Source organism: Budorcas taxicolor, chromosome 2 (genome assembly GCF_023091745.1).
Source record: "Budorcas taxicolor isolate Tak-1 chromosome 2, Takin1.1, whole genome shotgun sequence".
NCBI lineage: Eukaryota > Metazoa > Chordata > Mammalia > Artiodactyla > Bovidae > Budorcas > Budorcas taxicolor.
The window spans coordinates 151,018,369-151,046,304 of record NC_068911.1 but is presented as its reverse complement, the minus strand read 5'-3'; the positions used below and the strand labels follow the sequence as shown (position 1 = coordinate 151,046,304).

Sequence of the window (27,936 nt, the reverse complement as noted above, 5' to 3'; positions counted from 1 at the left end):
GAAAATACATGTGAAAAGGAAAAGCCATTACTCTGGGAAAGATGTAAAACTGAAAAACACTTCAGCCCACCTGCCATGATTAAAGATGAGCCATGATAAAAGCCTGGAGGAGGCTCACCATAACTAAGGTTCCATGGAGTGCTGGGTTGCTCCTCTCAGAAGGGAAAGCACTAAAGCAGAATGCTTTGGAAGTGATGCAACACCCCTGGATAAAAACAATGCAGCCAACTTCCTGAGAGCTGAAATTGGGACCACAGTCTCCTTACAGAGGAATCATCTTTCTGGAGGAACAGGTAGATTACTAAACAAGCGGCATCACTACAGACTGCGGGTTTTCACTTCAATTCACTGATACCAATAATAACAAAACGAAGCTCTGCAAGCAGGGTAGGGTACTGCTTTAAACTACAAGCTACTTTTGCTTCTCAAAACAGTCCTTTTTCTTTCTTGAGATTTTGTTGCTTCCATCGAGGCAGAGCCGAGAAGGCAGAAGGAGTCATCCCCAAGGCCCGGGTGAAATCCTCAATGGACAGGTGCTCCTAGAAGAGGAGAGGGACCAGAGGGTCAGCTTCTTGCTTAGAGTTAGCTCTGATGAGTCACACAGGTGTAGCACAAAAATAGATGACAAGCAAAAAGAGGCAACGTGGTAAGGGTCAGGAAAGGGACAGGGAGGGGGGAGGTGGCATTTCTTTTCAATCTAGGGCTGTTCTGCTCTGAGGATTGCCCTGGAGAAAGTTTCTTTGACTCCTGCAGAGAACCCTGAATTAACAGCTTCTTTATGGTTAACACCTGTAGGTGGAGTTCAAGCTCAGGCTGCACGGAACAGCTTCTTAGTAAACACCTTTAGGTGGAGTTCAAACTCAGGTGGATGTGAAGCTCTGGTTTTCTAACCTGTTACCCTTTGCCTCCCACCTCGGCATTTTTTGCTCAAGGCTCCTGGGAGCCCTCCCTAATCCCCCAGGCAGGGTGGTGGAGCACTTCGTTTTGGAAGAAGGTCCCTGACAGCTATGGTGGTTGTGTCCATGGTCTGCAAATGCTTTAGGTTCCCTCTGTCCCACCCAAGCTGGCTTTGCAGCTTGGTTGAGACTTCTGGACTCTGACCCCCAGGCAAGATAGCAGGGACTGCCCATCCCAGTGGACTTGTATCTTTCCACTGGTCCTGTTCTTGAACCCTGCGGTCCTGCTAGCTGATTACTAGCCTCACCCATGCCCACATCCGCCTCTCTGTGGTTTACTTATGGGTACTCGGATTGTCCTTCTTGCTACTGCCTGCAGCGAGACCCACCACCTCACTGTTCACTGTTACTGGCCCTCCCTTCTGAGTTTGGAGCAGCCAGAGAGCCTCAGCTCTTCTATAAGAATGCATACTACTCCCACAACTTAATCATCAATGACAACAAAATTTTTAAAAGACTAAGCCCTTCAATCCATCCTAAAGGAGATCAGACCTGGGTGTTCATTGGAAGGACTGATGCTGAAGCTGAAACTCCAATACTTTAGCCACCTCATGCGAAGAGTTGACTCATTGGAAAAGACCCTGATGCTGGGAGGGATTGGGGGCAGGAGGAGAAGGGGACCACAGAGGATGAGATGATTGCATGGCATCACCAACTCGATGGACATGAGTTTGGGTAAACTCCGGGAGTTGGTGATGGACAGGGAGCCCTGGCGTGCTGTGATTCATGGGGATGCAAAGAGTCGGACATGACTGAGTGACTGACCGCTTCTACCATGGTGGAGTTGTCTTGATTCTGTTTCTTATATTCAAAATTAGTGATCTATTTAGTGATCTTTAAAAAAAAAAAAGCTAATGCATATTTTATTAGATATTGCAAAATTCCCCTCTACAGGGGTGGTAACATTCTGCCCTCACAGCAAAATAATATATGTTGTTCACAGCCTTACCAACAAAGTACATTGTCATTATTTAGCTTCCTTTTAATCACCTGGCCCAATAATATTGGCTGCCCTTCCCTTTAGAAATACTTTCTCTGTGTTATGTGATACGACAGTAAGAGTGGGACTCAGAAGACCTGAGTCTTGCTCTGACTTGGCTACTAACTGGGAAAGTCACTTCCTTGCTCTGGATCTGAGTTTTCTCAGGTGTAAAACAAGCAATGACAATAACAGCTTACACATACAGAACACTTCCTATGTACCAAGAGCTGGGGAAATAATATTTGTAATATTATTAAGAATAATACATGCTATTAGGATCATCCCAATATTACAGTGAAGACACAGGTAATACATAAAGGGGTCTAAAGGTGACAGGAGGATGCAAATGTTCTAGAAACAATACCCTTATGCATATATTGGGCCCAAACCCATAACAGATGTTCCTGGAGGAAATAGCCAACTCACATCTGTAGGTTCCTTAATTCATTTCTAAGGCTTCTTTATGGTTTATTGTACACAGGGTAAATTTTCTCTCAATACCCTCTCAAGCTAGATTTGCAGTCTATTTTGGATCTTCATGAAGAGAGAACAAATATTAGAAATGTGTTTTTCTAAAACATGCCCTTCTTGCTTGCCAAACTCTCTCCCCCAAGTGGTCCACACGGACAGCAGCTGCTCTACCTGAGGGACCCTGTGCTGACTCGTCTCCTCCCTGGCATACCTCTGAATTGCCAGCCCACCATACACATAGTGATATTTCAATCTGGATGTCTCCCTGGTGCCACTAAACTCATGATTGTCCCTGTCTTAAGCTGGGTGTGACCCAGGGTTTTTTTTTGATCTCAGAAAATGACACAATTACCCCCCATCTCATGACCTTTATCCAGTCATTACCAAGTGTTGCTGATTTAACCTAAATATTTCTCTAAACCATCTCCACCCATCCGCACCCATTCTTGGGCTTCCCAGATGGGGCTAGTGGTAAAGAACCTGCCTGCCAGTGCAGGAGGTATAAGAGACATGGGTTCAATCCCTGAGTTGGGAAGATCCCCTGCAGGAGGGCATGGCAACACACTCCAGTATTCTTGCCTAGAGAATCCCATGAACAGAGGAGCCTGACAGGCTACAGTCCACAGGGTCACAAAGAGTCAGACACGACTAAAGGAGACTTAGCAAGTCCATTCTTCACTAAGCAACTAGAGTGGGCTTTGGAAAATGTAAACCTGACGGCCATTCCCTTGCTTCACCCATAATAGTTCCCCTTGACTTTTAGGATGGACACCACCCTTCCCATCCTGACAAAAAAAGGTGCTGCCCAGTGCCCCCTCCACCCAGCAGCTGCCCCTCCCCAGCTCCACACACCCCTTGCTCTGGCCACCTTGCCCTTTCACCCAAGCTGTGTTTACATCCTACTTCTGGGCTTCCATAGATACTTTTCCCTTCTCCAAGAATATCCCACTCTGCCTGAATAATTCCCATTCATCTTTCAAGAAAAAATCTCTGACTAAATCAGGCTCTGACCCACCTCCCTTCGGCTGGGATCCACGCCCTCAGGAAGCTCCTCTATGGGCTTGTTCACCAGCTGCTCCAAGGGAAAGATGGGTAGAGGTCCGGAGCTGAGGTTGCTGTTAGCATTGAACACATCCGGTTTAGAGCTTGTGAGCTCCTAGGGAAGAGACAGAAAACATTGTTACTTCAGCTGGTTTGTGGCTGCCTCCCAGGCTGCATTTTTCTCTGAAGTCAACAATGACCCTAGGGAACCTTCAAGAAGCCCTCTATGGAGTTCCGTGGCAGTCAAGGGGTGAGGACCCAGCATGTTTGCTGCTGAGGGCCCACATTCAATCCCTGGTCAGGGAACTATGATCCCTCAAGCTATGCAGTGTGACCAAAAAAATATAAGCGTTCCATGACCTCTGCCTCCCACTGTCCACATACATATACATACCTCTTCATAAGAATACGGCATTCTGGACAGGATCTACAAGCTAAAGCTTGGAGGTCTATATTCAGCCAAAAGCTGGTTGGCTCTATGACCAGCTTTGAAAAACAGGTAAACAAAACTGTTTTGTTCTATGACTTATAAACTTCTCTATGGCTACCCCTAATGTTCGAGGTCTACCTTGGACATTTATGACCTTCTTTCTCTTATCTGATATGAAACTGTCAACCATAAATTCTCTTAGCCTTGACCTAACTACCTACACTTTCCTGCCTGTACCATCAGTCAACCAAGAAGGGTTAGTTGAGTGCCATGGGGTTCCCAGGCTGTGGGTGGGTCCGAGGAATCCACATGTTATCTGCTGATAACCCCGGTGTGCTTGGGAAATTGCTCTCACATACTGGCCACAATTCTGCAGAGTCTACTTGGTCTTATCTCCCCTGCAAGCCTGTGAACATCTTTGATTTCGTATTTCCACATTCTAAGCCTGTAGGCTGAACATATTTCTATGAACTAACTGAAAGATTGAAGAAGGTTTTTCTACCTGGGGAAGGGTGATGATAGCAGAGAAATCATTACTTATCCAAGCATGGTCTGAGGACTAACTGGATCAAATTACCTGGGCCCTTTGTGAAAAACACATATTAACAGATCTCAACCCAATTCTACAACCAGAATTTCAGGAAATGGGACTTTGGGATTTCCTTCTTTGTGGATGAGGGGCACACAGCTTGTGGGATCTTAGTTTCCTGAGCAGGGATCGAACCTGTGCCTGCTGCAGTGGAAGCACGGAGTCCTAACCACTGTACCACCAGGGAAGTCCCAGAATCTTCATTTCAATATGCTTCCCCCACCCCCAAGTTCCCCATCACCCAGACTCTTACACATGATAAAATTTGGGGACCATTTCACTAGGGAATGGAGGAGACAAATCCACATGAGACATTGAAGTTAAATAACAAGAACTTCCAGGAGAAGAAGGAGAAAATGATGGAAAGAAAGCAGAAGACCCTGGCACCTTCTCTGGAGCTTTCTCAGCTTTCATGGGTCTGACCACCGTCAGTGGACACTGTGGGGGCCCCTGCCGCCTGCCCCATACTCACAGCAGTGATCTGGCTCCAGTCCCCAGAGTTTCCAAGCTCCGCCTTCAGGTCCTCATAGGATTTGGAGTTCTGCATATAAAGTAAATGACAAATTAGACCTGGGTTTCAGCAGAGGAGACAGGACCATTTTCCTTCAGACATTGAAAGAAGGCTGCTCTAGGGCCGAGGGGCAATGAGAAGGGGAAGGGGGAGTCAGGGGGAGGCTGGAGGCTGTCCCTGGAAAACAAGGTTGGATGGTAAGGATGAGCATGAAGGGCTGACAGGTAACTGGCTGGGGCAAGGGGCTATTTGCCTCGCTCAGCCCACCACGGAGATGGAGAGTATGATCTTTCCCCACCCTCTGAGTTTAAGAAGCTGCACGTAGCCTTGGAAACCCTACCCATACTGTGGGGGACTCAGGGGTCCTGGAGAACTGGGGAACTCCCCTCAGAGCCTGGAGGGGACACTGTCACAGAGGAGTGAAAGGAATAGAGGGGACCTTGGCTCCATGGGGAGCCCCATCTCCGCATCCCAGGACTTGGCAGCAAGCATGCCACATTATGAGTTCCAGGTATGCTGATAGCATGAACTAGTAAGTAAATGAATGAATGAATGAGTCTGAGAAAGAAGCCAGCACAGATCTGAGGGGGGGAAGAGCTGCCAGAGTTGTCGATGTGGGACACTGACCTGGGTTTGAGAAGTTCTGGACACACCTAGGTGTGCAGACTTGAGATTTGTTGGGATCCATCATCAAGACTTAACTTAGCTCATCAAACACTGAATTTTTTCAATGCATTCGAGAAAATTAAGCTCTCGGTTTCCCTAACCTCAGCTGTTGTGCCAATTTTGTGTACCCAAAGCCACCAGGGCAGCACTCATTCTACCTTAGCTTTCCTTCTTCCTGCAGAAAACCTTCACTGTGATTTGTGGTTTAGTCACTAAGTCGTGTCCTACTCTTTGCGACCCCATGGACTGTAGCCTGCCAGGCTCCTCTGTCCATGGGATTTTCCAGGCAATAATACTGGAGTGGGTTGCCATTGCCTTTTCCATTTTGAGGACCTGCCCTCTGCTTCTCTCTGGGGCCTGTTTAGGAAAATTCTGTGGAAGTCTACTTCATTGTTCCTGAGGTCAGGACCACGTATAGGACCCATTTTGCTTAGAATTTAGTGCGAGAAGACACATATTTAGACATGTAGAACTGATGTGTTTGGAGGACCCGCCAATGCCATCTCATAGAAGTTTCCGCAATGATGATGGACGTTCTTTTTCTGTGCTGTCCAGTATGACAACCACCAGCCACACATGACTAGTGAGAAACGTGAGAAATCAATTCTTTGATTTTGCTTAATTTCAATTCATTTGCATTTAAATAATCAGTACAGCTCTTCCCAATAATGTCCAGGAGCTTTGAGCTAAATCTAGTGTACAAGCAAGACACTGTCACTAGCCTAAATTTTTGATGGACTTCTTCCCTCTCCCTTACCAGGGGGCCTCATAGTCTTCCTGCAGCCTTACTGTCCATTCTGAGTCTCTTCAAGCCCCTTTACAAATACATCGCAGGTCATCTATCCCAGTGAACAGAAAAACCCAGGAGTGTACCCTGGCCTCCTTGCATGTGCCATGAAGGATGTGCGGGGGTGGGAGGACCAGGTGGGCTGGGGCCACTCACATTCCACTTGAAGGGATCCCAAGCCAGGAACCAGCCTGTGAAGGTGGGGGGCTCATGCCCTTGCTTCACCACAGTTATGGGGGTCTCAAGGTCCCGGCCACTGGGGTGGGTCTTGAGATATTCCTGCACTGTGGTGGCTGCGGCTTTCTTCTCGTCCTCATTGGCATTCTTCCCAATCCAGAAAAAGACCTGTGGAGCATCCCAGAGTCAGTCTCCCCTGCCCTCCCTCGGCTCACCCAGGGTCAGACATCCTGCTGTGGACCCTGACCTTGGGCAGGCCCCATCCAGCCTTAACTTTGCCTCTGGAAATTGGGGTTGGACAGATGCCCTCTACTTCGATATTCTGCAGATGTGTGACTCCCAGCCTCTTCAGAGCCAAAGACCCCCAGAAACTCCTCTGCCTCATGAAATCAACTGGACTTTGGGAGAAGTACACGTCGCACCTTGCAGCCCCACTGGGCATCCTCCTCTCCGACCTGCCTTCTTCTTTCTTATGCTCCTGCTGTTCGTAATCCCAATCTCAGAGAGAATGTATATGGAAGCCAAGAAAACATCAAACCTTACCTATCCTTAAAGCCACTACTTCTTGGCCCTGGGAATTAGGGTGGTCGGAAGGGAGGTCCCCAGGCCTCAAAACTACCTGGTCCCAGACATCTAGCAGGAAAACATCATCCTCTTCCAAGTCATCCTGATTGAAGTCAGGGATCTCTGTGGCCAGGAAGCGCCCGGTCTGGTTGGAACATTCAAAGAGCCGGGGAGTGATGACCAAGCTTTCCTCCTGCAGCCTGCAAGGCGGAAAGGAAATTGTGTCAGAAAGCTCATCTCCTAGGAAAATGCTCTTTCTTCTGATCACACCAAAAGTCCCCCATCCTACCAAGAGTCCAGGAACCTTCCAAAGGAGAAATTCCCACTACTCTCCCAGGACAAGCATTTCAGTGGGCTCTTCTATAGTCCTGTTAGGAAATTCTTCCTAATATCTTTCTTCTGTCGCTCTTGCTGCGAATATAATACATGGCCTTTTGCTTTTGAACTGAGGAAATGGTGGACCATGGACCTTCTTCAGAAAAATAGGCTTACAACTTGTGTTCCTCAGCATCTGGTCCTGTGGCAGCATGGAAGGACAGTGGCTGATGGGACCCTGACATCTTCCTCCCAAAGGGCACACCTAGAGTCCCGCCCCTCTCTTTGAGCTGCCTCCTCTGGGTGTGCACTCCCTTTACAGGAAATGTCCACCCCAGGCCCTAGGAATTTCACAGTAAATAGCATAGACACAGCCCCTGTGCCAAGAGGCTCCCAGAGCCCCAGCTGCCCCTTCCTCATCTGGTAGCCCTGTGAGCCCAACACACAGAGTCCTCAATCCATGCCTGCTGCAGGCTCTGGGTGATGTGGGTAGAAGTGCTGGGAGGCTCTCCAGCCTCAGAAGGTGAGCTGGAGGTCGAGGGACCTGGGAATTACCTCTTGGTGCTGGCATAGGGGGCCTTCCCACCCAGGGCCATCCAGAAGTTGGCCGGCTCCTGCCCCTCCACCACCACTTGCTTCTCTGTCCGGGAGACAGTGTCAGCAACCATCTTGGCCATCTCCCGCTCATCCCCGCTGCAACCCTGGCAAAAGAGGGGGTGGCTGTGCTGGGGGAGTCCACCTCCAGTGCCCCGCCTCCCCCTCCTTCCACCACATTCACTGGCCTGGAGCTCCCGGGCCTGAGAGGCTCTCCTGGATCAAGGCCCTGTGCACACAGCCCAGCATCCCTGATGCTCCAAAGGAGGGCTGAGGAGACCAGGGAGACTGCCCTCCCAGTGGACAGGCAGAGGCCTCCAAGAGACTGAGCCTCATGACAGAGATAAAGGGGGAGGTAGCAACAGGCACACACAGGGGAAGAGAGAGAGCCCAAGACATAAAGACTGGAGACTTCCCTGGCAGTCCAGTGGCTAAGACTCTGCTTGAAATGCAGGGGGCCTGGGTTTGATCCCTGATCAGGGACCTAGAGCCCACATGTTGCAACTAAGATCCAGCATAGTCAAATAAGTAAATAAATATATATATATTTTTAATGGACTTCCTTGGTGGCATCGGGGATAAGAATCTGCCTGTCAAAGCAGGGACTGCAGATTCAAATTCTGGTCCAGAAAGATCCCACACGCCACATGCACCACAACTACTGAGCTTGAGCTCTGGAGCCCAAGAGCCACAACTAAGGATCCTCCGTGCCACAACCATTGAAGCCCTCAAGCCCTAGAGCCATCAGGTCACAACTGCTGAGCCCCAGGGTTGCAACTGCTGAAGCCCGCGCACCTAGAGCCTGTGCAAAAGACGCCACTGCCGTGGGAAGCCTGTGCACCACAACAAGACAGCAGCCCGCGTGCGGCAGTGAAGACCCAGCGCAGCCATACATAAATACAGCATGGTGCGCGTGGTGATCTCAGGCGAGGGTTTAAAAAAAACATGAAGACGGGCCAACACAGGGACAGACAGGAGTCACCAGAGACAGAGTGAGAAAGACCTACTCAGACACGGGGCAGATCCAGTGTTGAGGAGGCGGGAGGCGGGGCCAGAGGCAACTGAGAAACCAGGAGGCGGGACCTATAAGGGGGCGGGGGGAGTTGGCGGGGGAGGCCACTCAACTCTGCACACACCTTCCCACACCACAAATAGCAGCAGGACTGAGTCTTGAGGATGAAGACATCGTTGGAGTTGAGGGAAGCGGCCCGGGGTGGGACCTCAAAGGCCTTGGTGTTGTTGGTGCTGGTTCCTCTGACCTGGAATAGCCGGGTGGAGGGCACAGGCTCCACGTTGTTGGCCCGGGATGTGCCTCCCTACAAGGAGAGACAGGCGGGAGTAACTTAGCAAAGGTGGCCGTCTGATACACCATCACCTGTATCATCACTTGTATACATCAAGTCTGTATATTGTGATCCTGCTTATTTAACTTCTATGCAGAATACATCATCAGAAATGCTGGACTGGATGAAGCACAAGCTGGAATCAAGATTGTCAGGAGAAATATCAATAACCTCAGATATGCAGATGATACCACCCTTATGGTAGAAAGCGAAGAAGAATTAAAGAGCCTCTTGATGAATGTGAAAGAGAAGGGTGAAAAAGTTGGCTTAAAACTCAACATTCAGAAAACTAAGATCATGGCATCCAGTTCCATCACTTCATGGGAAATAGATGGGGAAACAGTGGAAACAGTGTCAGACTTTATTTTGAGGGGCTCCAAAATCACTGCAGATGGTGACTGGAGCCATGAAATTAAAAGATGCTTGCTCCTTGGAAGAAAAGCTATGACCAACCTAGATAGCATATTGAAAAGCAAAGACATTACTTTGCCAACTAAGGTCCATCTAGTCAAAGCAATGGTTTTTCCAGTGGTCACGTACGGATGTGAGAGTTGGACTATAAAGAAGGCTGAGCACTGAAAAATCGATGCTTTTGAACTGTGGTATTGGAGAAGACTCTTGAGAGTCCCTTGGACAGCAAGGAGATCAAACCAATCAATCCTAAAGGAAATCAGTCCTGAATATTCATTGGAAGGACTGATGCTGAATTTGAAGCTCCAATACTTTGGCCACTTGATACAAAGAACTGACTCCTTTAAGAAAACCTTGATGCTGAGAAAGATTGAAGGAAGGAGGAGAAGAGGACGACAGAGGATGAGATGGTTGTATGGTATCACCGACTCAATGGACATGAGTTTGAGTAAACATCAGAATCTGGTGATGGACAGGGAGGCCTGGCGTGCTGCAATCCATGGGGTAGCAAAGAGTCGGACACGACTGAGCAACTGAACTGAACTGAACTGAAGCACACACTGCCTTGGGCTGTTGATTCACTGCTTGTTCAGCAAGATGGTAAACAGCATTAGCATGGCATTCTTCTCCCCCTCAGTGCTTTGCAGAGGGCTGTGTACTTAGTAAGTGTTCAATAAATAGGTTATTGCTAAAGGAATGCAAGAGATGGCTATTTCAACAGGGAAGTCTGCTCCATGTTATTTGGCAGCCTGGATGGGAGGGGAATTGGGGAAAGAATGAATACATGTATATGTATGGCTGAGTCCCTTTGCTATTCACCTGAAACTATCACAACATTGTTAATTGGCTACACGCCGATACAAATAAAAAGTTTAAAAAAAAAAAGGTGTCAGTGCACCTTAGGTTCATCATTCGGCAAATCTATCCAAAATAACTTCTTTTTTTCATCTAAAGAGGAGTTGGGGTGTGGAGAGTAATAGTCTTATACATGCTAATTGTTTATTAAATGAATTTTTAAAAACATTGAATAGTTGTTTCTATTTCCATTGCACATAGGTGATGGGCCTCAAACAGTTCCCTCCCAGGAAGAGTGGGCTGCCCCCTAGCCCTGTCCCCCACCCCACGTCCCCTCCCCTGTTTCCTGGAGCCCACCCCACCTCACTGCCACACCTGGTAGACCACCATGCGTCCCTTGAAGATGGACATGAGGTGAGGCGGCTCCTTGCCCATCGGGACCCGGATCTGGACCAGTTCATTGTTGTACTTCTGGTCCAGGATGACGGCTTGATAGGCGGAGGCTGTGACTTCATCCTGACTGGCCTGGCTGCCCTGGGTATGTGCAGGGTGGGAGGGGTGAGGCCAGCCCTCAGTTCTAACTTCATATCCAATTCTGACTGGCCCTAAACCCCACTGTCTTCCCCACCAATCCCCACCCTGAACACAACCAAAATCCACCCCCCAACCCAGACCTCAGCTGTGATCCCAGCCCCACACCTAATCTTTCTCCAGTCTCAGTCCACCCCAACCCATCCTGACCCCCAACCTCCTCTCCCGCTTACTGCACCTTTCTTGAGGAAACACCGTGACTACCCCCCATTCACCCCCCAGCACCCCCAAACATCTCCCGCCCCCTCTCATCTGGACATAGAAAACTCACAGTCAGAGCGGGTGAAGAGAAGGCACAGGAAGCCATGGAAGTTGGAAAGGAGACTCAGAGAACCAAAGGGGAAGGGTTGTGTGTCGGGGTACCCAGCATCAGGGGGGTCTCCCAGCCAAAGCAGTTCCAAAATGGAAAGGGGGTAAGACACCAGCCACCAGAGGTACTCAACACAAGGGCGATGGCCGCTTGGCAGGGCTGTGGTGAAGTGGGGCTGAGCAGCTGCGCTCTGAGCAGGGTGGAGTGGGGCCTGACCTGCCAGATGTACAGCAAGTAGTGCTGCTTCTCGCCGATGAGGTAGGTGTAGAGCAGCAGGTAGCAGTCGCCCCCAAAGAAGTGGCCGAGCCACTTGGAATCCACAGGCACCAGCTCTAGGTTCTCAATGCGCCACATCTGGGGCCGGTACCAGGCTAGTGTGAGGTCCAGGACAGGCTCCACCAACCCCGCCCCCCGGCCGGGCCTCTCTCCCCGTCATACCTGCACCTCCCCACTCCCATCGTCCACCATCTTCTGCTGGGCAGCCACCTGAGGCTGGACATGCATGGACGTGGCATCAAACTTCACCTGTTCCACCTTGGCTGGAGTGAGGGGGGACATCATGACACCCAGTGTCACCAGCTGAGTTCCCCCAGGTCCTCACAACAGCCCTGAGTGGGAGCTGCAATTCTTAGACCCATCTTACAGATGAGGCAGCTGAGGCTAGAGAGATTTGGTAGCTTATCCCAGGTCACACAGCTAGCCAGTGGCAGAGCTATAACACAGAACCCTATCTCCTTCCTGTAAGACTCATGTTTCATTGGGGCCTCCCAGAGCAGCCACGGGAGGGACATTTTCTCCTCCCCCGGGTGCGTGGCATGGAGCTTGTCCTTAGCAAATATTGTCTGGAAGACTGGAGATGTCTGGGTTTGGGTTCTGAGGAGACCCAACAGTACTCCAAATGAAAGGTGAGTTGTTTTCAGCTCCCTTTTTGTGACAACTCTTGAGTTTATCCAAGTCCCTTTGTGTCCACGCCCCTCCACCTGGGGAGCCCAGAGTCAGAGTGAAGTGTGCACAGAGGAGTGTTCGAGAAGGAGGGCAGAGGGCGGGTCCAGCGCTCTCCTGGCCCCATTGCCCGCTTCCAGCCCCACCCCGCCTCAGGCCAGCCCTCACCCACGGAGCCCACGGTGTGGATTTTGCCTAGGCCGGTAGTCCGGTTGGGTACTGTCCACTTCTGGAAGAGCTGCTGAAAGACAGCTGACTCGGCCCCATCATTCTGAAGCTCCACCTGTGTGTTCGGTGGGTACTGCTTCGCTTTGATAAAGTTCTGGGAAGAGAAGGAGGAGGCTGGGGTGTGTCCTACCCCCAGCCTCCACCCCGCAACAGGAGCCGAAGCCTGGCTAAAACCCCAATCAGACCTACCACTAACCTGCCCTGGCCCCATGCCCAAACCAGACTCTAATCGCTGTCCCAGTGCTGACCTCAAACCTAATCCAGTTGACTCCCACCCCAGGTCACACCAGACTCCACCTCAAACCTAACTCTGACCTCCACCCTGAATCTAACACCCCCAAACCCACTTCAGACCCCCTACTCCAAGGTCAAATGTGACCCGAACCTGACCCCAGCCTCCATCTCCAAACTTGAGCCCAACCCCCAATCCAACATTGACCCCTAGCCAGTTCAGGGTTACTGACTTCAGCTCCTACAATGACCCCCAAACTCTGACTTGGCCTCAGCACCATGCTGACCCACCCCGCTTCTTGTAAGAAGGCTGGCCTCTGTTTCTTCCTCCCTTTTTGGCGCCAAGCTCAAGATGCAAGCCCTGAGGAGGCTCCCTTTTTGTGATGATTCTTGAGGTCACTGGGTGGTTGGCTTTCTGGGGTGCATAGAACCCCCAAGATGACCCCCCGGAGCTAAGTCAGGCCCAGAGCCACCCCTGGCCTGTGGCCCCCACTGCCCTCTCCCTGCTGGGGAGCCTTCTCTGCCCCTCCTCCAAATCCCCCTCCTGGACGCCCAGACCCACCAGTGCCTGGTTCATGGCTTCCTTCTTCTCCTGGGTGTTGGCATTCTTGCCCTTCCACACATAGATCTTTAGGCCTCCCTGGTCCAGGATATAACAGTCCTGGAGGTGGGAGAGAAAGCGCAGGGCGAGAGCCTGAGGGCGCAGGCTGGGGGAGCTGCAGACACAGACGTTTGCCTCTTGCGACCCCATCCCAACCACCCCAGGCCCGTGGTGGAGCGTGGACAGGGGGCGGTGGGTGATGGGGAGCTGGGGCTGGGGGCACCCTGGACCCTCTCACCTCGTGACTGAGCAGGTCTTGTGTGAGTGGCCGCGTGGCGATTTCCCTGACCACCACCTTTCCGTCTGAGTCAGACACACTGCAGGATAAAGATTCGGCATAGACAAGGAGGACGCTGGACACTAGCCCCGGGCTCTCCTCCCCCAGGAGGCACCCCCTGTGCCAGGAGGAGCCCCGCATAGCCCGGCACTCACTGGTACAACTTGAGGGCAGCCTTGAGGGCCGGCTCCACCACCGTGTCGGCCACGGCGGCCTTCAGCTCCTTCCGCTGGCCCAGCACGTGGTTCATGATCTCCATCAGCTGCGGTGAGGCCTTCTCATCCTCCCCGTCCACCACACCCACATAGGTGCGCCCACCCCGCTCCTGGTCGCGGATCTCCTTGGCCAGGTTCATGCCCTGCAGGGAGGCCCCGGGATGCATGAAGGCTGGCGGGGGCGGGGGGGGGGGCGGTGGACAGGGCAGCATCCGCCACCCCAAACCACACCTGGGTAGCCCAGCAGCCCCAAAGAGGGAGGCACCTGGCCGGCGCTTCCCTTTCAAGGAGGGGACCAGGCTTTTAAGACGTATGTCAGGGAGCCAAGCTAAAACCTCAGGAAGAGCAGTCTTCTTCATGAGCAAGAGGGGGTCTGGTTGGGGGGGTGGAACTTGCTAGGCCTTCAGTTTTGACATTGTTTGAAATGTGTGATTTTGCTTCAAAGTTTTGCATGAGAGGTGAGCCCTGAAGATCACAGTCCTGTCTCTTTGTCCCAAAGCCATGTACACACACCCTCACACACTCACACACACACAAAGCCTCACATGGGCTCACACACATATGCACAAACACACACACACACAGCCTGGCTCACTCTCTCAGCCCAGCATCTCCTGTCCAGTTCCCGGCCTTACCCCTCCCCTCTCCACTGTTCCCTTCACCGCACTGCCCCCCCTCGCCAGGCCCACATTTCTGTTTCCAGCCTAGCCCTATTTATCCAGCTCCCAAGCCAGCCCCACTTTAAGATGCCCCGAACCCAACCTTTTCTCCCCAACTCTGTTGTTCCCTGATCTTTCCATTTCAGAAAATGGGACCCCACCTATCCCCACAAAAAGCACAACCTTTGACTTCTGTCTCTCTCCTCTCTTGTCACCCTCAACCTGACATACATCCTGTGATTCCACCTTCCCAGCCCCCTCCTCACCTAGGCATGTGCCCTCAGCCCCTCCACTCCCCTCGCCCGTCAGCAGTCAGAGTGCCCCTCAACGGCATCCCAGGCACTGAGAACAAACCTCAACCCTCTCACACAGCTTCCTGACCACATAGCACGTCCTGTGAGACACCCCCACCCTCTTTTCCAAACTCCCCAAAGTCCCCGTCTTGGGCTTCGTCTGAGCTGGAATGTTGCCTGCCATACACCTCTCTCCTGCCTTAGGGCCCTCTCCTCCCCACCTGCCCTCCTCCCAGAAGCCTTCTTAGACCCTTCTGAACCCTGAGAGCCACACTCCCCACCCTTCACTTCTCCAATATTCCCTTCACATCCGTCTTCTCTCCTGGATGGCCCACTGGACACCAGAGCAAGGGCAGGGCTCTGCCCATTTCATTGACCACCAGATCCCAGTGCTGGGCACAGCATCTGCCACACAGGAGGGACTCATCAGACGTTAGTGGATCCACCACAGTGCATGCATGCAGACTCCAGCACGAATACCTCACTGCACACACATGGAGACTCAGATCCACCTTCAAACAGCACCCTGGACAGTCAGGGAAGGCAGCGCTGAGGAAATGGGGACTGGTGGAGGTGTGGCAGCAGTCTGGCAAGTTTGGGAGGGAGGCCAGGTGCTGGAGGCAGGAGCAGGGAGGAGCAGGGTGGGATTTGGGGGGTGGGCACGGGGCGGGGTTACCCTGAGTCTCTCCATGCGGTTACTCTCTGGCCCATTCCACTGTATGATGAGCTTCCCAAGGTCCAGGAGGAAAACATCCCCACGGTTGAAACTCTTCCAGGACATCTCCACCTGGGGAGTCATGGGGCAGGCCCAGACCCCACTCAGACCTTGTCCATCATCCATCAATCTCTCCCCAACCCCTTCCCTGCCCCTCACCCCTCCTCAGCCTCTGCCCGCCGCCCAGGTAGGGCGGTGGATGGGAGGCGAGGAGGCCGTGCCCCCTGAGCCCTGGTTGATGCCCACCTCTCCGGCCACCACATTCCTCTTGCCCTTGACGTGGAGCAGCCGCTGGATGTCATAGGAGTTTGTCTCCACTTGCTTCATGCCAGAAGCCACGCCCCCTTTCCGTATCCTGTGAAGAGAGGTGAACTGACCCAAGGGAGTGGGCTGGGAGGTGTGACAGGCCCCTGTCCTCCCAGATCCTGGGGATTTGGTTGCCACAGGGCCCATATGAGGGCTGGACCTGGGAGTAAAGGGGTGCCTGAGGCCTTGGGGGCACAAACCCCAAAAAGGCACTCACTCTCAGGGCCATGCAAGTGCAAGGTCGCTCTATCGCCTCCATTCGCATGACCCTGGCAGTGAGTGCCTCCTTGGAGTTTGTACCCTAGGCGTCTCGCTTGCCTCACCCTAGTCCTAGCCCTGCTGAGAAGCCTGCAAAAGGTGGGTGCATGGTAATGGGGCCATGTGGAAGGACAGACAGAGGACTGAAGCAAAGGGAAGAGGGGAAATGCTGAAGACAGAATTGTGTCTCCTCCCAAACTCAAGGCTGAAGACCAAGGACAGGGCAGCAGGAGAGATCGGGGTGGGGAATGGAAAGGTGAACAAAAATTACCTTCATGGGCTCCCTGCACAGCTTCAGGCTCCCTTTCCAGCCCCAGGTCTGCCCCCCCAGCCTCAGGTGTCCCTCCCAGCCCTGGCTCCATTCCCGAGCCTGTAGCGTGCACCTCCGTACACAATGCCCTGCTTGAAGTAGCCTCGGAAGGTGTCACTCTCGTTGCCCTGGACCTCACGGTGCTGGACGGCCCGGCCCTTCAGAAAGTCATCCATCTGTGTGGTGTAGATGGCAGCTGCCCCTTGCTCGTCCTGGGACGAGGCCTGGCCGATCCAGTAATGAATGTCATAGGACAGGTTGCTGCCTGTCTTGTGGATCTAGGGAGAGAACATGTCCAGTGGACCCAAGGCCCTGGGCTCCCACAGCCCTCTCCCCGCCTCCCTGCTTCAAATGGTCTCCTGAACGTGCGGGGCCAGCACCACAGGGGAGCTTGGCATGGAGAAGTTCAAGGGACGAGCGGTCAGGAGCCCTGCATTGTGTTGTAGTTCTCTCAGACCCTCTGAGACATGGGGCAGGTGTCTTCCCCTGGGCCTTGGAAATAACTCGGTTGGACTACAGCAGCATTTTCCAAAGTTATGTGCACAGACCATCAGAGGTCTAGGAGGTGACTTGGTAGTATACAGTGAAATGACTTTGGAAATTTTTTTTTGTCCACCCCTCTCAGCATATGGGATCTTAGTTCCCTAACCAGGGATAGAACCCATGTCCTCTGCTCTGGAAGTGTGGAGTCTTAACCACCGGTCCTCCAGGAAATCCCTGATTATGGAAATATTTTATAGCTACTTTCTGTTTGTGAAATGGGACACTGCTTTCCATTCGTGATAATGACACCGAGTTAAGTTTTTAAATAAATAGATTTAAATTTTAAAAGTGAATCAGTAAAAGTACAAATGCATTAATGACACAGGATGCAGAAGAAACCAAGATGGTCAAATGAAGTTGACTGGATTTTGGGAACATGGACTCAAAGTAGGGTGACATCCCACCAGTTCAGAAGCTCCCCCAAGACTGTAAATCCACAGAGGGTCACCCCAGCTGGGAGCTCAGTGGTTCAAGGGCAACAATCGGCTCTTGTATCTCTGACCCTCTGGTGCTACGGCTAGGCTGGGAACACCCACTGAACACTATCTTGGGATGAAGCTGGGCAGCAGTCCCCATTGCCCCCAGCTTCATGGTTCCTCCTGCTGCTGCCCTAAGCTTTGCTCTCTGCTGCGCCCCCTCCCCTGCCCATTCCCCACTCACAGCCAGGATTACATAGCAGTCACCATCAAAGAAGCTGCCGAAGGAGTTGGAAGGAACAGGCACCATCTGCATGGCCTAAGGAGAGAAGGGAAGTCAGAGGGCTTGACCACCCAGGACCCCCAGCTTCCGTGCCTCCCTTTAACCAAACGGAGAGTTGGGACAGGAAGAGCCAGGAAGAGAGCACAAGAAAACCGACCAGGAGGGTGGATGTGAGGAGGGTGGGGAAAGGAAGGAGCAGGAGGAGGGGTCGATGCCTGAGGACGGGGCGGGGATGGCACCAGGGGCTCGCACGACAGCAGGGCAGGGTGGAGGGCAGTCAGCCTTCCTCGCCTCAGTCCATCCCCGGCCTGCAGAGCCCGCCCTGTGACCAGGCAGTATCCTCACCTCGATCCTCCATATCTGCACCCCGGGCGTGGTGATGTTGAGGGAGCCTTTGACTTGGGCGCTCAGTTTGGTCATGGCGGATGAGCCTAGGGGAGAAGTGGAGTGGGAGCAAGAAGAGGACCTGGGAACCCTGGCTTCCAGGGGCCACTCTGCCAGCCCAGCCCTGGAGAGCTCCTCTTTCTCCAGGGCTCAGGGCTCTGAGAGAAGGTCCCCACCCTGGGCCCTGAGTGGCCAGGCGTGGTCCCACCTGACTCTGATCTTGTCACTCTTGTTCAAACACCTTCCCTGACTCCCTATCACCTACTGAAAAAAGGTCCCACTCCTAAGCCTGGCACGCAAGGCCCTTCTTGATGCAGCCCCAAACGATTTTTCTGCCTGAAAAGTTTTGACCAAAGTCATGCCTGGCTAAAAAATATATATTATATCATACAGAGTTTTTTTTTTTTAAGCAAAGAATAAACAAGGGTTGAAAAGTATACATGCTCAAAAGAATTGAAGAAAAACAGGTGTTCAAACAAAACTTGTACATGAAGTTTCATAGCAGCTCTATTCACAAGAGCCAAAAGGTGGAAAGAACCCAAATGTCCATCAACAGATGACTAAATCAACAAACGGTGGTCTGTCCACACAATGGAATAGTACTCAGCCGTAAGAAGGAATTAAGCATGATACACGCTGCATTGTGGGTGAACCTTGAACAAGATGCCGAGTGAAAGAAGCCAGACACAATGGCCCCATTTTGTGTGACTGCATTTACATTAAGTGACCAGAACAGGCAAATCAATAGAGACAGTGAGCGATCAGTGGTTGCCAGGGGCTGCGGGAAAGGGAGGAATGAGAAGTAACCCCTTGTGGGTGTGGAGTTTCCATTTGGGATGATGAAAATATTCTGGAACTAGACAGTGGTGATGGCTGCACAGAATTTTGAATGTACTGAATGTCCCCAAATTGTACGCTTTAAAGTGGTTAAAATGGTAAGTCTTATGTTCTGTGTGTTTTATCACAATAGAAAAGTGTACACAGCAGTTTCCTATTTCTTGCTACCCCAACCCTCAAGTGAAAGTGAAAGTCGCTCAGTCGTGTCCAACTCTTTGCAACCCCAGGGACTTTAAATTCCAGGGAATTCTCTAGGCCAGAATACTGGAATGGGTAGCCTTTTCCTTCTCCAGGGGATCTTCCCAACCCAGGTTTCTTGCATTGCAGGTGGATTCTTTACCAGCTGAGCCACAAGGGAAGTCCCAACCCTCAAACACCTCTCAATCACTGTTCTGGTGGCCCACAAGATGTGGACCCCACCCGGGTAGGGCCATGTTTGTTCAGTGCTGAATCCCCAGCTTCCAGCTCTGCTGGAACTTTGTTGAGTGGGTGTGTGGGTGGATGGTCAGGTGGTTGGGTGGTTGGCTGAGTTTGTGGGTAAAAGTGATTAAGTGGATGGATGAGGGAATACATGAGTGAGTGAATGAATGAATGAACCTTTCCCACTGGGAACCGTCCTCCACCCACTGAGCTTGAAGAAACCTCTCCCCTATCTTCTTCCATGCTGTCTTTTATGGCTCTTTTCCTTTGACCTCTAGCTATGTTCTCTACTCCAAGTGCGCATCAGAATCACCCAGGGAGCTTTAAACAACACTGGGGCTCTGATGCGCAAGGATTCTGATTTAATTAGGCCAGGGTGGGGCCCAGGCTTGGGCACTTTATTTTCTGCCTTTGGGGAGGTGAGCCAGAGGTGCTTTCAAAACTCCCCAGTGATTCTGATGAGCTAGAGACGAGAGCCACTTGTCCCCGGTAATTTTTGTTCTGGGTTTCCTGCCCCTCCCTTCCAGTCTGGAGGCCATCCCATTCCCCACGGAGCCTACCACCCAGCCTGGCTTGGAGTTGCCCTCCATGAATGCTCCTTGAACCGATGAATAATGAATGAAAGATCACCTCGCCCCCACCACCGTGCTCTGACAGCTGGAATCTATCTAATCTCTCCTTGCACCTGGACTCTGAGTCACCCCTTGGAACAATGACCTGGTCTTTTACTGCTGGTAAACTCCCTCTTCCAACTCCTGAAGGGTGACCCCCCGTCTCCCTGGCATTGTGGAATTTGGGGACGTCTTCCTGCCCAGCCTCTGATTAGGGCCCCCTCCAGCAAATTAGGGCCGCCTGCTGATGGCCAGCACTGCACCTGTAGGAGCCCCTAATGCCTGGGTCCTGTCTGATATCCCTGTGGGTCAGGGCCTCCTCCATGAGATATTTCTCAGCCCATGGAGACCTCAGGGCTCCCAGGACTCCTTGTTCAGCTAAACCAATTTGGGTACAAATGAAGAAAATGTTTCCTCTTATTTCAGTCACCACTTTTGCCCATATCCCTCTTTTTGCCAAAATAGACCGACCCTCACTAGCTGTGCAAACATGGCGTGTATCTTCACCTATGAGGTTGGCAGTCGACGACCAGGTGATCTCTAAAGTCCCACTGGGGGAATTCCCTGGTGGTCCAGGGGTTGAGACTGAACTTCCACTGCAGGGGGCACAGGTTCGATCCTTGGTTGGGGAAATAAGATCCCATGTGCCATGCAGTGCGACACAAAATAAATAAATTAAAAATTTAAAAAAAAAAGTCCCATCAGGGATGTGTTCTGAGTCTAGGAGGGACCAGCAAAAGCAAAAGAGGGCAGACAAGATGAGGCTCTTCTTGTCCATCAGAACAGTGGAGACTCCGGGGAGCAGGGGTTTGAAAAAGTTGGCGCTCTGCCTCCCTGGAGAGAAATCAGGATTGGGGACCTCCAGCAGCTTGAAGAGGGAAGAGGTGGGCAAGGGGAATCTGGGAGAGCCACCCCAAGAGGTGGACTCACACTGCGAGAGTACCCCGCGGATACCCGCCAGCTGCTCCTGCCTTGTAGACGCTGGTTAGAGCAGATGCCTCTGTCCCACAGCCCCCCCACTCTGATGGATCCTCTCTAGCCTTGCATCTCCTGAACTGCTGGGAGGAGTAGGGGGCCCATGCTGACCCCCCATTGCCCATAGCACAGCCCTGGGTTTGAATATGTGATGTCTTCTCCCTCAACTTGAATTCACTGTCTCCCCCGTCACTCCTGGTTCCCTCGCTCCTCTGTCCCCACCTCAATGAAGGGCACCATCACTCCCAGACCCCGAAGTCAGCCATTGGTGCACACCCCAAAACCTTCCCTCTCCTGCCCTCCAGCACATCCCCACCCCTCTCTGCTTCTGGTAACAGCACACCGTTCACTGGCCCTGGCCACCCTCACCTGCTCCATGCCGCTTCTCACTCTCCCCTCATGTCCTTTCTTTTTCCTTTCATTTTCCTTTCCAGTGCGCACCCCACCTTTCTTCACTTGGCCAACACTCCCAAGCTCTTCTGGTCTCAACTTAGCTCTCATTTATTCCAAGATGTCTTCCTAGAATCCTCAAGTTAGATGAGAGACCCGTCCTCAGGGACCCCAAGCCATCCTGGCCAAAAAATGCCTCTCTTGGTCCTCTGACCACATGATGGTGATAGGATCTGTTTATAAGTATGAGGTTCCCAAGGTCAAGGACCTAGAGGCGTTTGTCTATGTAACCCCCAGCTCCTAGTACACGTGCATGCTAAGTCGTCTCAGTCATGTTCAGTTCTTGGCAGACCGTATGGGCTGTAGCCCACCAGGCTTCTCTGTCCATGGAATTTTCCAGGCAAGAATACTGGAGTGGGTTGCCATGCCCTCCTCCAGGGGATCTTCTCAACCCAGGGATTGAACCCGTGTCTCTTGAGTCTCCTGCATTGCCTGGCAGGTTCTTTACCCTAGCGCCACTTAGGAGGCCCCCCAGCACATAATAGGTGCTCAATAAATATTCTTGAAGCAGAAATACTGAACTGCAGAATAAAAAGAGTGGCCCTTCTTAGGGCCATGGAAGAATTAGGTTTCCTGCTGTCCCCTGGGTCCCATCTTCCCTTTATAACTGCTGCCCCATTGTGCTGGGAGTTCAGGCTCCAAAGAGCTCCAGAGTGCTTCCACTGCTCTCTGTGGCTAGTCACGCAGTTCTGAGCAGGACAGGGATGTGGCAGTACTCAAAACGAAGGACACACTCCTGCTTTGTTAGGCCAGTGAGAGCAGAGCGAGTGACATATCCCAGCCCTCCAGCCTGCAGACTCAGCCTCACCCCCACCCAAGATCACCTGAACAGGCTTCCTGGGAAGCGGGTGGTCAGTATGTCCCAAGATCCTAACCTAGATTTGCCCCCACTCCTCTGCCCCACCTCCTTTCAGCTGAATGGGGCTACAGGGCCTGGTGAGGCTGAGGGGATGGGTCCGGTGGAGGAGAGATGGGATAGCATGCCTGCAAGGGCGGCCGAGGGTAGACGGGGGCCCAGGGCCCTGCCACCACCAGCCCCCTGCCCCTGCTTCTGTCTTTGCCCATTCCATCCCTGATGGCTGTTGCTCACACTTTGGTTTCCAGGAGACAGGAGCGCTGAGGTCCCAGGAGTGACAAGGAAATGAGATGCAGAGAAAAAGCCCATCTCAGATGAGGAAGAAATGAGCAAAGAGATGGTGGGAGCCAGGGGAGGGGGAGAGGGAGGTCAGGGTGACCAGCTGCTCCCTGGTGGCCCAGGACTGGTGGGTTTTACATCTACAAGTCCTTAGATTCTTCTCTGTCCAGGGCGATCCGGGCCGGGTGGCACCCAACACAGGGCGGGGACCGATGGCAGGCAGGGGGGTAGGAAAGGGCCTTTGTCTGGGGTGGACGCTCCACTGTCCTTCTTTTGGAGGCCCGGGAGGCCACCCTGTGCTCCCTGCCCTTTCCAGATTCTCCAGAGAGCCAAGCCTCTCCCTCACCCCCGCACCAAGAAGCTGCAGGAGGCCCCAGGCTGCCCGCGGGAAGCAGCCGACCCTGTCCTGCCCTCTCCCACCACCTACGGTGCTGGGTCCCCACAGGGTGGCCTTACCTGTCTGGGGAAGGCAGCTGCCACCTGGGAGATCTCAGGGAGTTGTGGCAAGCTGGCTGAAGGAGAGCGACCTTTGTCCCCACCCCCCCCCTCCTCTAGGAACTGCCTTCACCATATAAGGGAAGATAGGGCCCCAGAGAGAGAGAGGGAATGGGCGAGGGGGTGGGGAGGCAGGTGGCCGCCGTGTCCCTGGGAGCCAGGAGCCCAGTGACTGCCAGACACCCACAGCCAAGGGGCCCCACCCTTGGGTCCCCAGCGAGCACCCAGGGATGGGATACGTTTCTGCCCAGGGCCCAGATGCTCGCTGCAGGTGGACGGCACTTGCCAGGTAAGGTATGGGCGCCTGGACCCTTCATCCTATCAAACCAGAGGAGCAGTCTCCTCCGTCCTCCTTCCTCCCCTTGGGGGAGTGACCCCGGGGTTGGGGAGCCCTGGACACAGGGATTTAGGGCCAGGGAATCAGATTTAGGGCCCTTGAGGACTGACGGGACCCTAGCACCCCTAGAGGTCGCTCGCTCACTCCGAGGGGCACAGAGCTTTTCTTGTCTGCCCCTTCAGAGGCGCTGGCTCCTCCTCCAGCTTTTATGAGCTGCAATAAACCGGTTCCTTTGGACTCTGCTCCGCCTTTCTCCCCTGAAGCCACGGCTTGCATTTCTGAACCCTGATCCTAGGGGGCTTCTCGCTCAAGATAGGAAAGGAGCCAGTCTCACTCAGAAGTCAACGTCGCCCCCAAACTCAGCCCCACTGGGCAGCTGTCCCTCAAACTCCACCCCTGCAGAAATCCTCCTGTCACCTCTGCACAGTGGTCCTTAGGGAGGTGAGCTGAAGTGGGCGGGGTGAGGCCAGGTGCTTCTTCTGGTCATACCTTCCCAAGGGTTCTCAAGACCAGATGTACACGTGCGTGCACATCTGTGCATGTGTGTGCAGGTGTGCGTGTGTGAGCTCATGCAGTCTGGTAAGAGGAGTAAATGCAATTCAGGTGCTATCTGGTTTCTTTAAAAGCACCTTTTTTTGTGTGAATAAAAAGTATATGTTCAGGACTTCCCTGATGGCCCAGTGGTTAAGACTCCACACTTCTACTACAGAGGGTTTAATCCCTGGTTGGATCAAATCTACATCACCCTTATGGCAGAAAGCGAAGAAGAACTAAAGAGCCTCTTGATGAAAGTGAAAGAGGAGGGTGAAAAAAGTTGGCTTAAAACTCAACATTCAGAAAACTAAGATCATGGCATCCAGTCCCATCACTTCATGGCAAATAGATGGGGAAACAATGGAAACAGTGGGAGACTTTATTTTAGGGGCTCCAAAATCACTGCAGATGGTGACTGCAGCCATGAAATTAAAAGATGCTTGCTTCTTGGAAGAAAAGCTATGACCAGCCTGCTGCTGCTGCTAAGCTGCTTCAGTCGTGTCCAACTCTGTGCGACCCCATAGACGGCAGCCCAACAGGCCCCCCCATCCCTGGGATTCTCCAGCCAAGAACACTGGAGTGGGTTGCCATTTCCTTCTCCAATGGATGAAAGTTAAAAGTGAAAGTGAAGTCACTCAGTCGTGTCCAACTCTTCGCGACCCCATGGACTGCAGCCCACCAGGCTGCTCCGTCCATAGCATTCTCCAGGCAAGAGTACTGGAGTGGGGTGCCATTACCTTCTCCGATGACCAGCCGAGACAGTGTATTATAAAGCAGAGACATTACTTTGCCAACTAAGGTCCATCTTGTCAAAGCTATGTTTTTTCCAGTAGTCATGAATGGATGTGAGAGTTGGACTATAGAGAAAGCTGAGCACTGAAGAACTGATGCTTTTGAGCTGTGGTGTTGGAGAAGACTCTTGAGAGTCCCTTGGACAGCAAGGAGATCCAACCAGTTCATGCTAAGGGAAATCAGTCCTGAATATTCTTTGGAAGGACTGATACTAAATCTGAAATTACAATACTTTGGCTACCTGATGCAAAGAATCAACTCATTTGAAAAGACTCTGATGCTGGGAAAGATTGAAGGCAGGAGGAGAAGGGGATGACAGAGGATGAGATGGTTGTATGGCGTCACTGACACAATGGACATGAGTTTGAGTAGACTCCAGGAGCTGGTGATGGACAGGGAAGCCTGGCATGCTGCAGTCCATGGGGTTGCAAAGAGTCGGACACGACAGAGCGACTGAACTGAACTGACCTGGGGAACTAACATCCCACATGTCCAGCAGTACAACCAATATGTGTGTATGTGTGTGTGTGTGTGTGTGTATGCTAAGTTGCTTCAGTCATGTCTGACTTTGAGACCCTCTGGACTGTAGCCCACCAGGCTCTCTGTCCATGCGATTCTCCAGGCAAGAATACTGGAGTGGGTTGCCATTTCCTCCTCCAGGGGACATATCTATTCGCTTAACTATGTGGGCTTCCCTGGTGGCTCAGATGGTAAAGAATCTGCCTGCAACACAGGAGACATGAGTTGGATCCCTGGCTTACGAAGATGCCCTGGAGAAGGCAATGGCTACCCACTCCCAGTATTCTTGCCTGGAGAATTCCATGGACAGAGGAGTCTGGTGGCCTATAGTCCTTAATTATACAGACAGGAAAAAAGGAAAGAAAAAACTCCTAATTCCACTACAGAGATAAATCTGAGTAATGTAGTTTTGTATTTTGGAGTATTTCTTTCAAGGTACTGCCCAATACATATGCTGGGGGTGTATACTTTATGTATATATGTATACTCAATGTATATATGTATACTCTATGTATATATGTACACCATATTTATATATGTGTACTATATGTATATACTATAGGTATACTATATGTATATAGCATCTATCATCTATCTTTTAACTGTCTCATGGTAATCCATTAGATAGACGGTATAGTTAATGTAATCAATATCTCAAATTATATCCAATTATTTGAAATTACTAAGAATGCCTTGGTAAGTACTATTACTAAACTTTTGCCAATGGATTGCATCCATTATCATTTATTTAGCATAAGCTCCCTAAAAGTGGCATTGCTGGGTCAAAGGTATGACTAGTCAAATTGTCCCCCAGAAAAGTCACATTAATTTATAGCCACATCTGTATTAACGGCACCTGCCTGGTTTCCCCAGCACTGAACTCCAGCTTTTAAGAAAATTTCTGTCAGTCTGAATTGTCATTGTGCCAATTTATATTTCTTTGATTACCAGCGAGATAGACCATTAAAAATATATTTATTGGGGAATTCCCTGGCAGTCCAGTGGTTAGGTGGGAAGGGCATGGCATAAATATATATATTATCTGTGTGTGTGAGTATATATATATATATGTACACTATGTCTTTTGTGAAGTTTTAATTGATTTGTTGGAGTTGTTTATATATTTAATGTATTAAGGTTTGTAACCCGCCTGTCATTTAGGGCATACTTTTCTCTAATTTGGTTGCTAAACTTTTAATTTAGCTTCAGCATTTTGGGTGAAAACATATGTTCTGTGGTTTTTGTGTGTGTGTGTGAGATCTTCGTTCCCCAAGGAGGGATCAAACCCGTGCCCTGTGTAGTGGAAACACAGAGTCTTAACCATTGGATCACCAGGGAAGTCCAGAGAACGTATATTTTTAAAAAATTATTCCCAATTTCTTAATTTTGATAAATGTCAAACATATTGAAAAGTATAAATAATAGTATAATAGTATAATAAACAGCCATGGACTCAAGAATTAACATCTGCAATATATACATATTCGGAAGTAAGCTGCTGATATTTTTGTACTTTAGCTCAAAATATTTGTCATTCATCTCCTAAGAGTGAGGACAGTCTCCTTCATAACTGTAACAAGATTTTCACAACTGAGAACATTAACAATTATTTCTGATATCATCTTCTACTCAATCCAGTCAGTTCCTCCCAGGAGGACTGTAATATCTGGTTTCATTGATTCTTGATCAAATCATGCACTTCCTTTAAATGTTACATCTCTTCAGTATCTTTTAAACCTAGAATAGCCCCGACTTTTTCCTGACGCTGACTTACCCGCATCAAGGGCAGTGTGTAGTAGAGCGTTCACACTGGGATTTCTCTGTCTTTCTTTGTGTACTGTTTAATTTGTTCCTCTTCCTCCTGTATTTCCCACAAACTGAAAGCACCTCTGAAGGTCTGGTTAGGTTCTAACAATTTTTTTTCAAGAATATGTAAAAAGGGGCCGTGTTTCTCCAGCTATAATATCTTAAGAGTCAACGGGGAATCTCTTGAAGTGCAGATTCTGATTCCATAGGTCTGGGGTGGGGTCCGAAACTGCATCACTAACAAGCTCCCAGGTGGTGCTGATGTTCCAGTCCACGGACTGCACTGTGAGCAACATGGTCAAAGGTGCTGCTGTGCACTTCATTCTGCCCAGCATCAAGACATCTTAGCATGAGTGATGTGAAGTTTGCTCCCTTGATTATGGTCATTATTGCCAGATATTGCCACCCTAAAGGCACCCTTCCCCCTTTACAATTAGAAGTCATCTTGGAGTAATCTTTGGCCAATACTTTGGCCACCTGATGCGAAGAACTGACTCATTGGATAAGAACCTGATGCTGGGAAAGATTGAAGGCAGGAGGAGAAGGGGACAACGAGGATGAGATGGTTGGATGGCATCATCGACTCAATGGACATGAGTTTGAGCAAGCTCCGGGAGTTGGTAATGGACAGGGAAGCCTGGTGTGCTGCAGTCCATGGGGTCGCAAAGAGTAGTTCAGTTCAGTTCAGTTCAGTCACTCAGTCATGTCCGACTCTTTGCGACCCCATGAATCACAGCACACCAGGCCTCCCTGTCCATGACCATCTCCTGGAGTTCACTCAGACTCACGTCCATCGAGTCCAAGATGCCATCCAGCCGTCTCATCCTCGGT

General features: G+C 51.2%; 1 protein-coding gene across 1 annotated transcript; it reads right to left on the bottom strand.

The window, feature by feature from the left end:
* Window positions 1-425: 425 nt before the first annotated feature.
* VIL1 (villin 1) lies at window positions 426-18,230 on the bottom strand. Its single transcript, XM_052663978.1, has 19 exons — window positions 18,156-18,230; window positions 17,772-17,846; window positions 16,650-16,846; window positions 15,941-16,049; window positions 15,656-15,766; window positions 13,968-14,170; window positions 13,774-13,852; window positions 13,497-13,595; window positions 12,644-12,797; window positions 11,972-12,072; window positions 11,750-11,887; window positions 11,008-11,166; window positions 9,220-9,399; window positions 8,045-8,190; window positions 7,230-7,374; window positions 6,590-6,778; window positions 4,942-5,010; window positions 3,425-3,565; window positions 426-539 (listed from the first exon to the last, which is right to left on the bottom strand). The coding sequence occupies exons 1-19, from the start codon at window positions 18,228-18,230 to the stop codon at window positions 426-428; spliced, it is 2,484 nt and encodes an 827-aa protein (XP_052519938.1).
* Between the last annotated feature and the right edge of the window lie 9,706 nt (window positions 18,231-27,936).

What these genes read in the sequence shown, in the direction of transcription:
- VIL1 (XM_052663978.1), bottom strand. Translation starts at nt 18,230, where the DNA reads ATGACCAAACTGAGCGCCCAAGTCAAAGGCTCCCTCAACATCACCACG. An exon ending in ACTGCTATGTAATCCTGGCT is followed by an intron (nt 16,847 to 17,771) that starts GTGAGTGGGGAA and finishes TTCTCTCCCTAG; the next exon opens with ATCCACAAGACAGGCAGCAA. An exon ending in AAGACCTGCTCAGTCACGAG is followed by an intron (nt 13,596 to 13,773) that starts GTGAGAGGGTCC and finishes TCCCACCTCCAG; the next exon opens with GACTGTTATATCCTGGACCA.